The sequence below is a fragment of the Monomorium pharaonis genome, chromosome 2 (genome assembly GCF_013373865.1).
Source record: "Monomorium pharaonis isolate MP-MQ-018 chromosome 2, ASM1337386v2, whole genome shotgun sequence".
In the NCBI taxonomy this organism is placed as follows: Eukaryota; Metazoa; Arthropoda; class Insecta; order Hymenoptera; family Formicidae; genus Monomorium; species Monomorium pharaonis.
Genome location: NC_050468.1, coordinates 25,410,159 through 25,424,161, shown reverse-complemented (window position 1 = coordinate 25,424,161; position 14,003 = coordinate 25,410,159). Strand labels below are relative to the sequence as shown.

General features: G+C 35.4%; 1 protein-coding gene across 1 annotated transcript in view; it reads left to right on the top strand.

Moving 5' to 3' along the window:
* The first annotated feature begins 396 nt into the window (after positions 1 to 396).
* LOC105836685 (terminal nucleotidyltransferase 5C) overlaps positions 397 to 14,003 on the top strand; it is a 110,391-nt gene continuing 96,784 nt past the window's right edge. Inside the window, exon 1 of the mRNA XM_012680883.3 lies at positions 397 to 562. Within this exon, the coding sequence (XP_012536337.1) occupies positions 419 to 562 (144 nt within the window). The 5' untranslated portion in view covers positions 397 to 418. The remainder of the gene's footprint in view (positions 563 to 14,003) is intronic.

The window sequence follows — 14,003 nt, the reverse complement described above, 5'->3', positions numbered from 1 at the left end:
GCCCTGCTGCTGCTGCTATTGCTGCTGCTCTAGTGTGCTTTCCCGCGCGACGACGTGTCCTTCTCCATCCGAGTCTTTTGCCGATCCTTTGCCCCTTATCAGGCGAATTCGGAGGAATTGACTGGTGCTCTCGCGACTCAGTTTACGGTGCTCGCGTCTCGACCACGTGACACCCGCCGAAAATCGGGGGCCGTCTCTTCGCGCGCCAACGAATTCGGAAGGTCGCCCGCCCTCCCCTCCCGCCGTCGCGCGGCCGCGCACATCGTGATCGTCGCCGTCACCTTCTACGGATATCCCTCTCGCTTCTACGTCGCGCCCGGCAAATTCCGCCGCGTTGAAGTTGTCGTGTCTCGTGCTCCTTGCCCGAGACAGGAAGAGCAATCTGACGGCAGTGAATCGCGTTCTGGAAGCGACGGACATGGAGAACGGAGCCCGCAACGACGCGCCGCCTTCGACGAAGCCGGAAGCCGGCCAGACCGCGATCCCCGTCGTCGTGGGAGACGGAACCTCCAGAAAGCTGTCCGGCAGACCCGTTGATTTCGCCCAAGTGCCTCTGATGCAGGTAAGGTTATGTAACACTTGCAGCTCGAGCCCGTCGCGTACGTATGTACGTACGTACATATGTACACATACATGCATACACGCGAGGCGAATCGCCTTGCCTCTCGACCCATTTGTGGCGCGCCGACGAGCGGGAGGCGGCGACGAAGTCGTTCAACCCTCTCTCGAAGCTGCTGCTGCGGCGGCGGCGGAGGTCGACACCCCGCTGCATCGCCGGCCGGCCGGCCGGCGAACGATCGATCGGCGATCGATTCGCGCTCCCGACGACGACGCGAAACGCGAGATCCGAAAGCGCATCAGCAGCGCGCGAAACGTCAAGGGAGCGAGCGCGCGTCTACCTCCCTTTTTCCGCCCCCCTCGTCGCGCGCACCACGTATGCACACGCTGTTTACCTTGCCACTGTCCTTCGTATGTTTGCTCTCGCGTCCTACATCGACTTTAGCACAAATATTGTTACGCTGCTGTCGCAGACAGCGGTTGCTCCGAATTTGTAACTTGTGTCCTGATGTTTCTTTCCTATTTTTACAATCTGTAAGATTGTAATTCTAATTTTGTGATAGAGTACGTTGCGAATGATGTACCCCATAGGTTTAAATTGGGATTGCCATAACGCAAATGAATTAATGTGATCAGAAAAAGGCTAGTTTTTTTCAATCGAGTTTTTTGTAACGTTTTTTTGTTTTTTACGTATAGCTATTAATCAAAAATAAAAATATCTTGTTTATTTTGGTGTAGGCAGATTGGCATATGTAGAGTATAGCGTGATTTATAAATTTGAATTAAAAAAAGTTGTGCTAATAAAAAACATTTTCAAATTTTATGTAAAAAACAGATTTTTGGTGCAATCATAAATCGAAATATCTGTACTTTTTATTTAAATATAAGAGTACATAAAAAATTAGATTTAACAGGTAATAATAGATAATATAATCTATTTAATAAATTAATATGTATTTAATTTTTGATACATATTATTATAATAAACTGTACATAAAACCCTTTAAAATGTCATAATACACAATTAACGGTTATTTTTAACAAAAAAATATTTTATATTGGTAATAATTGTCTTAAAATATACTCAATCATAAATTTTTGAAAAACTTATCATCATAAAGATATTAAAAGAAACTTATATTCTTTCAAAGAATATTATAAAATTGTATCAAAGAAAAATCAGAGTAATAAGCAAATCAAATTTTTGTTTTATCTTATTTAATATTCTTGATTAAAATATTAAAATATTTGCATTCAGAATTTAAATAAATTTATTATTTGTAAATTTAATTAAATTTGATATACTTGTGGATATATAAACTTGCTAAAATATTTGAAATATTTACTTAATTCAAATATACTATATATTTTTTCTTTTGGTTGATTTATCATAGTTGCACAATATATATTTTATTTTGTAGTTATACAAAAGTTTATTGTAAGTAAATCTTACTTGTTTTATGCAAATAATGAATGCATTTTAAGATTGTCAAGAAATATTTGCAAAGATAACTATTATTTAAAAGAAGAGAAAAAACTAATTTTGAGTAATTGCTCTTCTTATCACAAAAATATTTTTCTGTATGATAGATTTCTTAACAAGTTTACTACTTGATTGTTTATTGTTTAAGAATGCATTTACGACTTTTAGGATCATATTTAACATTTTAATTATTGACAAATTTTAATTCTCACTTTAGTGAAACTTTAGATTAGAATACTATCAAGACATTTAATATTGAAAATTAGTATGCTAAAAAATTAATAAATGAAGTAATTCTCTGTTATTATTAAGTAGAAAGGAATCCTGTTCAAAGTCATAGAATTTGCAGATTACGGGGATGACCTTTTCTCTACATACATCCGCGTTGTCGTTTGTTGCCAGCGTGATTTATTATTCGGAATCGTTCACGCGATACGTCAATCTCTTTAAACAGATTCCCTTTCGTTACTTCCAAGATTAATGCAAGTTTTAAGGAAACACGCTTTTTCCCGCGCGTATCTCGCCGTGTTATTAAATCGGAATTTTTATTGCATGCGTAAAAGAATTCTTGCGTAAAAAAGATAATGGCGATTAGATAAGTGAAATCAGAGACTCTGCCTAGGAATCGTGTGTACTAACAATTGTTGGAAATTGTCGATCTCATTGGTTGGATTAATTCCTCGCGAGTATACGCGATCAAATTGAGTAAGGATCGTCCAGAAATAGAATAAAAGTATTCTCAAACTTTTAAACTGTACCAGAAGTTCCAATAGGAGAAAAGCTTTAGAAGGAGTGCTAAAAAGAACTTTGTTCTTTTGTTCGAGATTAAAGAGAATAAGGAGACTCAATATCACATCTATATCTTCTTCCACATATACTGGAAGTTCCAAGTGGCAATAATCATTTAGCAATCTCGCAACTTGTTGATTTTAAAGCAATGCAATCTTATGATTACAAAATTTAGGTCGATTTATTAGCGGGTTTTTCATGAAATATTCAACTCCAGAACTTGGAATGTTCTGGCGAGAATTCAGTTACTTAATCATTCGCGACGAAATACGTGCCAGACATATCGCGGAGTAATCCGTCAACAGAATTGTTTTCGCGCGATTTGAGTGCTCGCGGGCACAGATAAAAAAAACGTTCTCAATTAAACATTGTTTTTCGTTTAGATACGTGCGTTGCGTATACGCAATTGCGCTCCGATTCGACCCGCGCCGTGGCAGCAAGAAGGCAAACGAATAGAAAGGGCAGAATTTATAAGGAACGACAATTATTAAATTAGCATAACGGGTGTTTGCGGGCGGCCATAATTGATGATGGTGTTGGCCAATCAGTGCCCCGGTATGTGTTAATTTATCGGCTGCAGTTTCAATGAAAGGCGATATTGATCGCCAGGCGGTATTGTCTGCTTTGTCAATTAATGCAAGATATTTTGCATTAATTTGCATACGTTTTTATTATACATATTATACATATTTATTTTATTTTTACATTATATATATCATATTATATAAAAAAATATATAAATATGTCATATTACATATAAATATATATATATAAATATGTTAAATTTATGTTGAATGTAAAATATTTATACATACATCCGACTGGAGAAACGATTTAAATTTCGCTTAAATTTTAAGTTTCACGAGACTTGGGATCCGTATTAATGTCGTCGTGATAAATATTATTATAATAAGCAGCCGTATAAAATTTCAATAATTGAGTTGATGTGAGAAGACTTTAGCATATAAATTTTGTCATTAAATATACGTTACGAAAATTCTTTGTGCTGCTTTCTTTTTTTATGTAGGTGTGAGACGAAAATATCAATGCGTAGAGAATCTTATTTTTCAAAAATTATCTAAGCACAAAGTTGCATGATAGCGCCTTTTTATACATTCCAGTTTCCGTTACTTTCCATAGTGTAGCACAAAGATAACCCCCCAATAAAAATGTTTTCCAACATGTATTATAAACCATCAAAATACGAATGACATTGATATCATGACTTTTAAACACTCCGGAAATTTTATCGTGTGTCGTCAATGCGCATATGGCAGAAATAATTTCCACGGTCAAGAAAGGTCACACGTGATAAGATAATTATTTACTTACGTAGTAAGAAAGAGAGTAATCAATGATATCATCAACATTCTTGAAATTCGCATTGACGACTTAGACGATTCATCGAATTTTAACAATTTAAGCATACAAAGTAGTTTAATAATTATCATGCTGATTTTTGAATGGTTTAATAATTATCAACGTGTTCATCGCGCCAAGCATAAATTCAGAATATTTAAACTATTAAATATCTATCAAAAACTTTTGCAAATTATTTGTCCTGTTAATTAAATAGATAAAGAAGACTGTCACTCATACCTGGGTGACGAGGCCCCTGCGGTAATTTATTCGTCACATATGGGTGACATGACGTTGAACGTGTTAATAAATATTTGGTGAAAAGAAACTTATCACTATGCTCGTTAGATAAGAGATCGTCAAAGGCTTGGTGGGGAATGAAAGCTTGAAAAGTATTTAATTTTTAATAGTAAGAAATTTATAATAATTTTTAATAATAATTTTATAGCTAAAAGAAGATTACATTATAATATCGTATGATAATCTATTTCGTTAAAAGAGTGGACACTCTAAAAAATAATTTTTGATTAAAATTTTGCTTTAAATTGATTAAAAATTAGATTTTATTGTGTCTTGAAAAAATGGTATCAAATATGAAAGAAGAAGGATTCAATAAAGAGTTTTAATGAAGGAGAGGAAAGAAAATTAAACAATACGTATATGTATATCGATATGTGGTGAAAAGATGAGAGATTGAATTTATTGAAAACCCATTTTCAATCAAAGTTCGAATATAAAGTTACACCACAAAACTTCGTAGTCGAAGAAAGCTACGTGAGATTTTCTCCTTCCTCGCGTAAATACTATTCAAACTATTTTACCTCAACTTGTGGTCACACTGTCGCCGTGTCGTGATCTTTTTAATGCTCCCGTATCGTGCGCCCACGCATCACACTCCTTCGTTCTTCAAATGATCATTTGCGTCTGGAGTGACGTCACCTTCGCGCCTTCTGCATCTCCGAACAACGAGATTGCTCCCAGAGCAATGGCACAGTTATCGATTGAACGAACGCCAAGCCAGAGCGTGATAAGCGTAGAGTTGCTTACATAGTATTTTGATTGAAAAATATTATCGATACTGTTCTCGAGATAATCAACAATTTTGTGACCTGAAAAAGACAGCGTTGGGATGATAATGGTGGACAGAATAATGCTACATTATTGTACAGCAGTCTCTGGAAGATCTTAGAATATGTATTTCTACATGAAAATTAGTCGTGTTGCATTTCCATTAATTTATTTTTGCAAACGCTTCTCTCTTTGAGATGATGTCATCTTCGATATTGGAAGTTGTTGGTTTCTTTTTGCGATATTAAATGTGTAAATGATTAAAGCGTCAATGCTTTAATGTGTCCTTAATCGTGCTTAAACATGTCAAACATGTTTACGCGTATTATGCAATACTGAAACTCTCGTGATTCATGCAGATGCAGAATACACACGCGATAAATGAGATTCGCGGGATGCTGCCGGAGAGAAAGAGTGGACGACAACCGACTTCGCAGCGCGACAAATAAGATTATCTCGGCGTCGCCGACGTTGTTAAGACCGTGTGCTTTCGCGAACTTTCTTGAATGGCATATTTTCTTGGCGGACGAGTCAGCTAGCTCGCTATGCACGACCGAATATTTTTTGTGTTTAGATATGAAAGGCAAAGTTTATCTATACAGATGTATGTGAAACGTTATACACTAACGCAAACTAACGATCGATCGATCAGTGACATAGATCTTGAAGAAAGTTTGTACCATTGACTGACGATAAGTAATGCAAATATTGAGGGAAAAAGTATGATTAATTTTAGCACGCGTGGATCTCGTCCAGTGATTTGCACAATCTAAATATACATAATAAGCATAGTCTAAAATAATCGAGCAAGTTTATAGCGTGTCAAATTAAGGCATCGACATTTATAATTGACGTCATAGGGTAAATTAGGGTATGATGGGTATACGGGGAAGATGACCAATGACTATAATTTCTCCAATAATTAATGTGTTCTTGTAATTATTTTCAAAAATAATAGATATTTACTGTAGTTTATGTGCATATACTACTTGAAATAACAATATTTTGAATATTATATCATATTTTTACCTCTGACTGCCTGCAAAGTTTTGCACGTGTTCATTAAAAATTCAAAGATGGCCAATGTTTATGTTTTAATATTTTGGTAATATAGAATTTTTATTAAGTATTTTTTTAAATGTCGATTACATGCTTTAAGCTTCATTAAAGTAATATACTAAATGCTATTTAAAAATTGATAAAAATAAAAGTATGTTTTTTGAATTTTTAAAAACTATAACCACACAGTAAAAAAATTTGTGTTAAATTTAACAAATATCGCCTGTCTTAAACGGTCCACAGAAATTTTTCTGTTAATTTAACATATTAAGCATGTATTAAATAGCAACATAAATATTATGTTATATTTTAACATAAAAATAAATGTAAATTTTATAATTTGACATAATTTGTGTGTAACAATTTAATGAGAAAATTATGTCGAAGTAACACATGTTACTTTAACATTATAATAATGTTACATATATATACAGTTTTAATAACATATTATACATGTTATTTAACATGATCATAATATTACTTTAACACGTTATATATATTCATTTAACATATCATATATGTTAAATCATAATTATTTTAGAAATGCAAAAAAAATTTTTTTAATTGGATATATAGATTGTTCCAGGATCATCGATAAAAATTTCATGTGTGTATATTATTGGACTAATCAGTCCAATATTATAATATATGTGAATGCAATCGTACCTGGTTCTTTGTTCTTGGCGAACTCCTTTTATTTACCCAGTAGGTGAATCTTTTTCACGAGAAATGCACCATCTCGGCCAAATAGATAGTGAAGTCCTCAGAAATAAAGTGGTCTTTGTTAAAACTTGATTATAGAGTAAACTTAATTTTTTTTCTGTCAGTTTTCACAGATAAATCCTATTAATGATAATAATGAACATATTTATTGTGTAAAATTAAAAGTACGCTCACATTGTGTTATTTTTACACTTCTTTCAGTTATTTTAATAATTTATTTAACAGTTTCCGTGAATTAACACAAAAGCAATATGTTAAAGTAATAAGCAAATATGTTAAATTTTAACATAAAAATTTTAATCAGGATATTTTTTTACAAGAAAACACAAAATTTTTTTACTGTGCATCAAATTTATCTTAAATGACATCTCACATATCTTACTGTAAGTGAATTTTCAACTTTATTTTGTCTTATTTTCTTTCATAAAAATAACTTTTGAGAGTGTTCGAGAACATTCGAGTTGTTTCAAAGTTTTCAGTCAGGAAAAAAAAACAGATTTTTTAGCGAAACACAAATAAACAGATATCGAGACAATACATACAGATGGACTTTTAACATTATTAAAAAATTCACCATTAAGTCATATTTATGTGTATCTACCAACAAAACGCGAGGTATTTTTTTCTGATTTGCATTCCGGTCAGTGTATTAAACTACCCAATTACACATTACTGATGAAAAGTTTATCGGGACTACACGTGCTGATGCGTAGCCTATTTTGTGGCCTATTTCGAGGTCTCGGCTAAAGTTATAACGAAGGTTTTCGTAATGTCGGTTGAAGTCGACGTTTGTATTTTTTGCCGGTGTTATTCTCGCGTATGTGGATGTGTGTGTTACAATATTCCGTAGCGGAATATACACACGCACGGTCTTCTCTGGTGTTGCCAACGCGAGTGCGGCATCTCTCATATTTACCCGAAATACCAGAAGAAGGTCGCACGCACGCCCGTGTAACGTTATAGTGTCGCGAAAGTGAAACGAGAGTCGGCTAACGGCATCTTTCTCTTTCCTTCGGCTCTTTTCGTTCTCCTCCGAAAGGTTAACGCGTTTAAAGGATCGTACACACATACGTACATACACCGTAAATCGAAAACGCTCGTCGCGGCGGAGGCGAGATGTGCTTTTAGATCGCCTGTCATAGTAATTAATCCTGCCAGACACACGGCCGAACCGGCTTTGATATATAACGCGCGTAAAAGGTGACTCGCGGATTCGCACATTTAGATTGCAGCCATGACGATGACGTAGGCGCGGAGCGATCAATAGACCGCGAAAGGCACCCGTCAACGCGTTCGGCTACGCGCTTCTCTTATAAAAATATGTAATATTGGGCAGTATTAAATCGGTCAATAATTAATACTTATTTTTAATATTAAAAGTACTCCTGATAATACTTTTAATACTCAAAATAAGTAACGATTACTGGCCAATTTAATACTGCCCAATATTACATTTTTATAAAGATTTCATTCTGGAGCGGTGCATTGACTTTAAAAATTAGCGGGCTCTGATGCCATTCAATGTCATTCGAGTTTTAGAGATTTTTCAATAAATCAGAAGTAATTATTCTGAAGAATTTATAGCGTGATTCTTAAGAATTTATAGTGTGATTTGGAGATTATTCAGCAATTTTTTATTTTTATTTTTTGTATCTTTTTAATTACGTGTACTTCTATAAATATTGAAATATTTATGTTTGACCATATATTATGTTAGTTGGTGAGATATTAAAAATGCCATTAAGATTATACGACGAATTTGAAGATTTTATGAACATGTCTTTTAAGAAATGTAACTCTAGGGAAGTTTAGTATCTATTTCATGATACTGTCTGCATTACTGATTTGATGATTAAATATTTTAATTGCATTTTGATGTATTGAAACTTTCAATTTTGAATTTTAATATGAATGGTTTGATTCTACTATAATTAAATTAACTATAAGCGAATATAAAAGAATAAATTTTAATACTCACAGAAATAGATTCTAAATTTATAAATAATGTTATCTAGAAATAGATAGATACCGAGATAGTATGACTAAAATGGTGAGAGACTTGATATGTTGTTATGAAGACTCAGTTTTTCTTCCTCTTTATCTTTCATTTTTTACCGTTTAAAACTCATTAATAACATCTCCTTGACTTTCAGAGTCAAGTAACAAGGGTGAAGTTTGCAATCCAATACACATAAAATAAAATTACAGAGAAAGTGCATTTGATGCGAAACGATAAAAGTATATTTATGCCCCGTTTTTATTGAAGTTTCCACGTTATTGCAAAAATCAGTTAAAATCATGACGCTTTTTGGCGTGTTTACTTTTGTAGCGATTTCCTAGCGAAATGTAGTAACGGATTATCCTATATGGAAACATAACATTGCGGCGCTTGGAAATTGGAAGCTTATTAAGGTCAGTTTAATTTATCGGAAATGGCATAAGTTTAATCTTTGAATTAACAAATTCACGCGTGTTTTGATGCAGGTATAATTAGGTTTGCAATAATTTCATTGCACAGCGTTGATAACGCAATATTGCTTATCGTTTTGGGCAATTGAATACACATCACACAAGCGTATTATCTTTTCAAAGATAATTAAGCGAACTTGTTGTTTGTTTGATTGAAAGATTCACGCTCGTTTGATGAGCGTTTAAGCTTCTAAATATGCAATGCAGATTTTTTTTATCACGATACAATACGATAATTTGCTTGTATTATAAAACAGCTTATCTCAATATGAGTTATTTTTCAAGAATACTTAAGTTAATATTATACGCACCGACTCTGTTTTTCCATTTGCCGTAACAGCTGGATATATTCGCTCTTTTCAGTAGATGGTTTGCTTTCGAATTGCTTTTATCTGATAAGTTAGGACAATTCGTGGATAAGATATATATATAGAATCCTTTTGTGAGCTTTACATAATTTTATATAAATTTTTTAAATATTATCCGGATTACAAATTTCAAAAAATGAGGAAATGACGGTTATAATGAAACTTAATCCACAAGATTTATCGGGAGATAGTAAAACTGTTCAGCTTACGCAATTGATCGCCAAGATTAATGATTAAATACTAAGTTTTAGATCATATCAGAGAAATACCTTATTTATTTTTATGATCAATTATCATATCTTGTTAACTTGATTATATCGAGCAAATTAAACCATAAAAAAAAACAGTTGAAAGGTTGCATATGTTTTACATGATCTAACTTGAAGAAATTAAACCTCTCCTGAGGCTTCTCTGTACGATACGATTCTTTTCCTGAGCGGTACCTTTGCAACGTGGGCAAAGTATGTAAATGGCTCGAGTAAACCAAGGTGGCACTATCATCTCTACGTGTATCTTAAAATTTTATGTTTCGCCATAGCGAAGATAACGGGCGGAGGAATAAAAATTGTCCGTGCACAAGCACAATAAATTACGCTTATCGCGGGACTCATGCGATGTAACGACAACAATAATGTTTCCCCGATGATAATCCCACGCTTCCGATTTTATTAAAATCAGTCCAGCCTCTCTCGTGTGGTGACGTTCGATTGAAATTCTACGAGGCCTGTTGCGCGCCAGAAATGCTCTCTTTCTCTCACCCTGATATTATCGATTCGAAAGCGCGTCTCCCTCTGGAAAGGCGTCCGCGCGTCATCGGAAGTTCACCGGCACTCTCCCCTAGTGAAAGCTCATTCGCTCCACGACATTCCGACGCGGAATACCATAATCGACTGCGTGCACGCGATAATGAATGATTCTCCTCCGTATGTAACAAAGTGGACGATCTTATCGAGTTTTTTACGCGTGAAAATCCGAAGATTGTGCGCGTCTTACGTCACGAGACCATTACGAGCGATTGTCTTTCTTTTGTATACAAGTGACGAGGTGATTGTTGTCGTTGCGGTCGTTGAGGATCCTCAATTAGAACCGGGTTTCGTCGGAGATTAAAGATCAATAATATATTTTCTACGTCATTTCTCTCACACGTATTTAGTAAATAAGTTTGTTAAATGTGCTATTTCTTTGTAGTTTATATTTCTCTATCTGAAATTTTATTATTCTTATTATTTTTATTAGGTATTATTTTCACATTGGGTAATTAGCCTTTGTTTCAAGAACACTTTAAATTTATGGTATAATTTCGGTAATTAAAAGGAAATAATATAAATAACATAATTTTAAATAAATGGAAAAAATGTACAGGTTAACATTTCTGGCCAAGGCTGTACAATGACGATTGTTTTAATTAAGTAGAATACTTTTTTTACAGATGAACATAAAAGTTCAATATTGCCTTTTTAGGTCTTTGGTTAGGTCTTGGGTTACGTCCATGTTAAACTAATATTTTAATTGAAAAATATTTTTTAATTCCAAAAATATTATTGTATACGTGTGTTGTACAAGTTAATTAGACATTACCAATCGGCTCTAAGATTGAACATTTCTAGATACTCGAGACTGTTCTTTATTTTATAGAGAATAATACGTTAATTAATACGCTTGAAAAATTTATCGTACGATTTATAAAATATTAATTTTTACAACCACGATGCGATTTCTTCCTTTACTACCTTTTAATTGAACTTTCTTATTTTTATGTTATAATATAAAATTATTTTTAATGATATATACTAACTCGGGAAAGCTGCCAATTGTTAGTCGCCAATCTGAAGAGTGATACTGTTATATATAGCTTTTGACATAAGGAATCCGAAAAGGTATAATACTACTCGGAAGTCCAACAGTATCACTCTTATTCAGATCGGCGACTGACAGTTGAGGAATTTCCGAATTTATTGTTAAATTCAATTATTACTTTAAAAGTTAAGATCACAATATTATATTGGTTTACAATAAATTATTTGTAATAAAATATTAAAGTATTTGAGAAATTATTTTATTTTAACAAGAGATATTAAAAACTATATGTATGTATAATAATATATAAGGTTTAATAAAAGCTAATTTTAAAGCTGCGTATAAATTTTCAATAATTTTTAAAATATTATTTTTTAAAGACTCCTTCAGAAGTTTCGGTTTCGATTTTAGCTCAATTTGAGAAAAATTTAAATATTTGTTTGTTTTTTTAGTTTTGGTCAAAACAAAAAAAAAAAAAAGGTTTTGGTTGAACATGATCTGTATTTGATTAACAAAACTGCCAGTATCGTTCATTAATGTTTGATTGCCGATATCGGATCAACATCGGATCGTATTTCTGGTGTTGATAAACCCCTGGGGTTGGATTTTGTTTCACACTGAAAAGACTTCAATAATTTTATTCAACCGCCGCATTAAATGCCTGCGTGTAATTTATTGGCTTTCACGCATTCACGTACATACACGCACACACGTCGCGCACGTTAGCAAGACGGATGCGACTTTGCCGTCGTTTTACTTGCGTTCATCAATCAAACGCGAGCGTTCGTTTCAGGCGCGATACACGTTGGTCGCGCGGTATTTTCCGGCATTCGACGGACGTTTAACATTGACGTACACGACGCGCATGCACACGGCGCGACGTGCGAGCGTCGTCTATTAATACGGCACAGCGCGGCGGTTCATTACGCACGCGTATGGCTCCTCTAGATTCGCTTGACGAGATAATTAAGGCGGGGGTCTCGTTAGCGCGCAAACCTAGACGATTTGATTATCCGACCGCGGAGGTATAGTATTACCGCGGGAATGGCGATCCGCTCTCTAATTACAGCCATTTAAGGGAAAGGACATCGGCGCGATATGTTGAACCGCTCACCTTCCGCATCTCTCTCGCCGAAAACGCAATTATCCCTCACCCCTTTTAACCTAACGTGAAAAATAAAGAATTAAACGACGACGACGCGTCGCCTGTACGTACGTACGCCCGTAATTATAACGCGTGTTGTATCGAGCGGAAGTGCGTGGCGCAGATAGCCAGTAATGCCTGGTGAAAAGCGGGTCTGCGAGATACGAGGTCCTCGGCCTGTTACATTAAATATCCGCGATATATATATACACACACACGTTAACCAACACTACGGTAATCTCTCGCGGCCGGAGCGATAAAACGTATTATGCAGGAAGTACGGAAGGATGTGCCCAATTCGCAGGCAATTCGTAAGCCTGTCGGTGCGGTTCGGTGCCGAGATACAGTTGCAAAACAATGGCAGGGCCGTTGATAATGAAAGATTCAAATTTCGTAACAGCTGTCGTTAAAAATACCATCTTGAAGTTCCGCGCGCGCTGATTCTATTATTAGTCGTGCACTTTAAAGTATTTTATTACGTGCTATTTTAAACTGTCGTAAAACGATAACGAGAAACGACGTAAATGGTGAGGTACTTTATATACGTACGGTTTATATACGTGCGCGAAAGTGATTGTGCAGCCGAATTTTAATACGTTCCACCGTCAGATCGATAAAACGGTGCTTTCTTGATTGAATTTTGGATCGGCTTAGGTTTTGAATTTTATTGGAAGCGTCTCGATTGTTTTGGAACGCACACGTATTATACGCACAAGAAACATTCCTCGGACGTTTATTACAAAAGTTGATGGCGCAACGCGCAAGATATCGGGATGCAATCAATACGGTGGCGAGGGAAGAATATTGAGAGAAGGCGCAACGCGCGGAGATAATGGGCGGGTAGAAGGGGGGAGGGGGGGGGGAATATCGAGATGAGCCTCGATGATGACAGCCACGCGTGGATTCCGAGTTATCGGATATTGCCCGTAGATGAAACCTTATACCTTACGCGCGCGAAGACGAGATCCACGTGACCGCGCGTCTGTGTTTTAGAGAAAGTCTCCGCGGGATATAAAATCCATTTAACCGGGCGATCGTACGGCCGGCGCTTCGGTTTTTTTTTCCTCCCTCCCCCTTTTCCACGGCTCGCATTCCTCAGCCATCATGCCACGGTGCACCCGATGGAATCTTCTCGTAAATTGCCCTCTTCCGTATTGTCAAAGACGGGCTTAAGCCATGCAGGGAA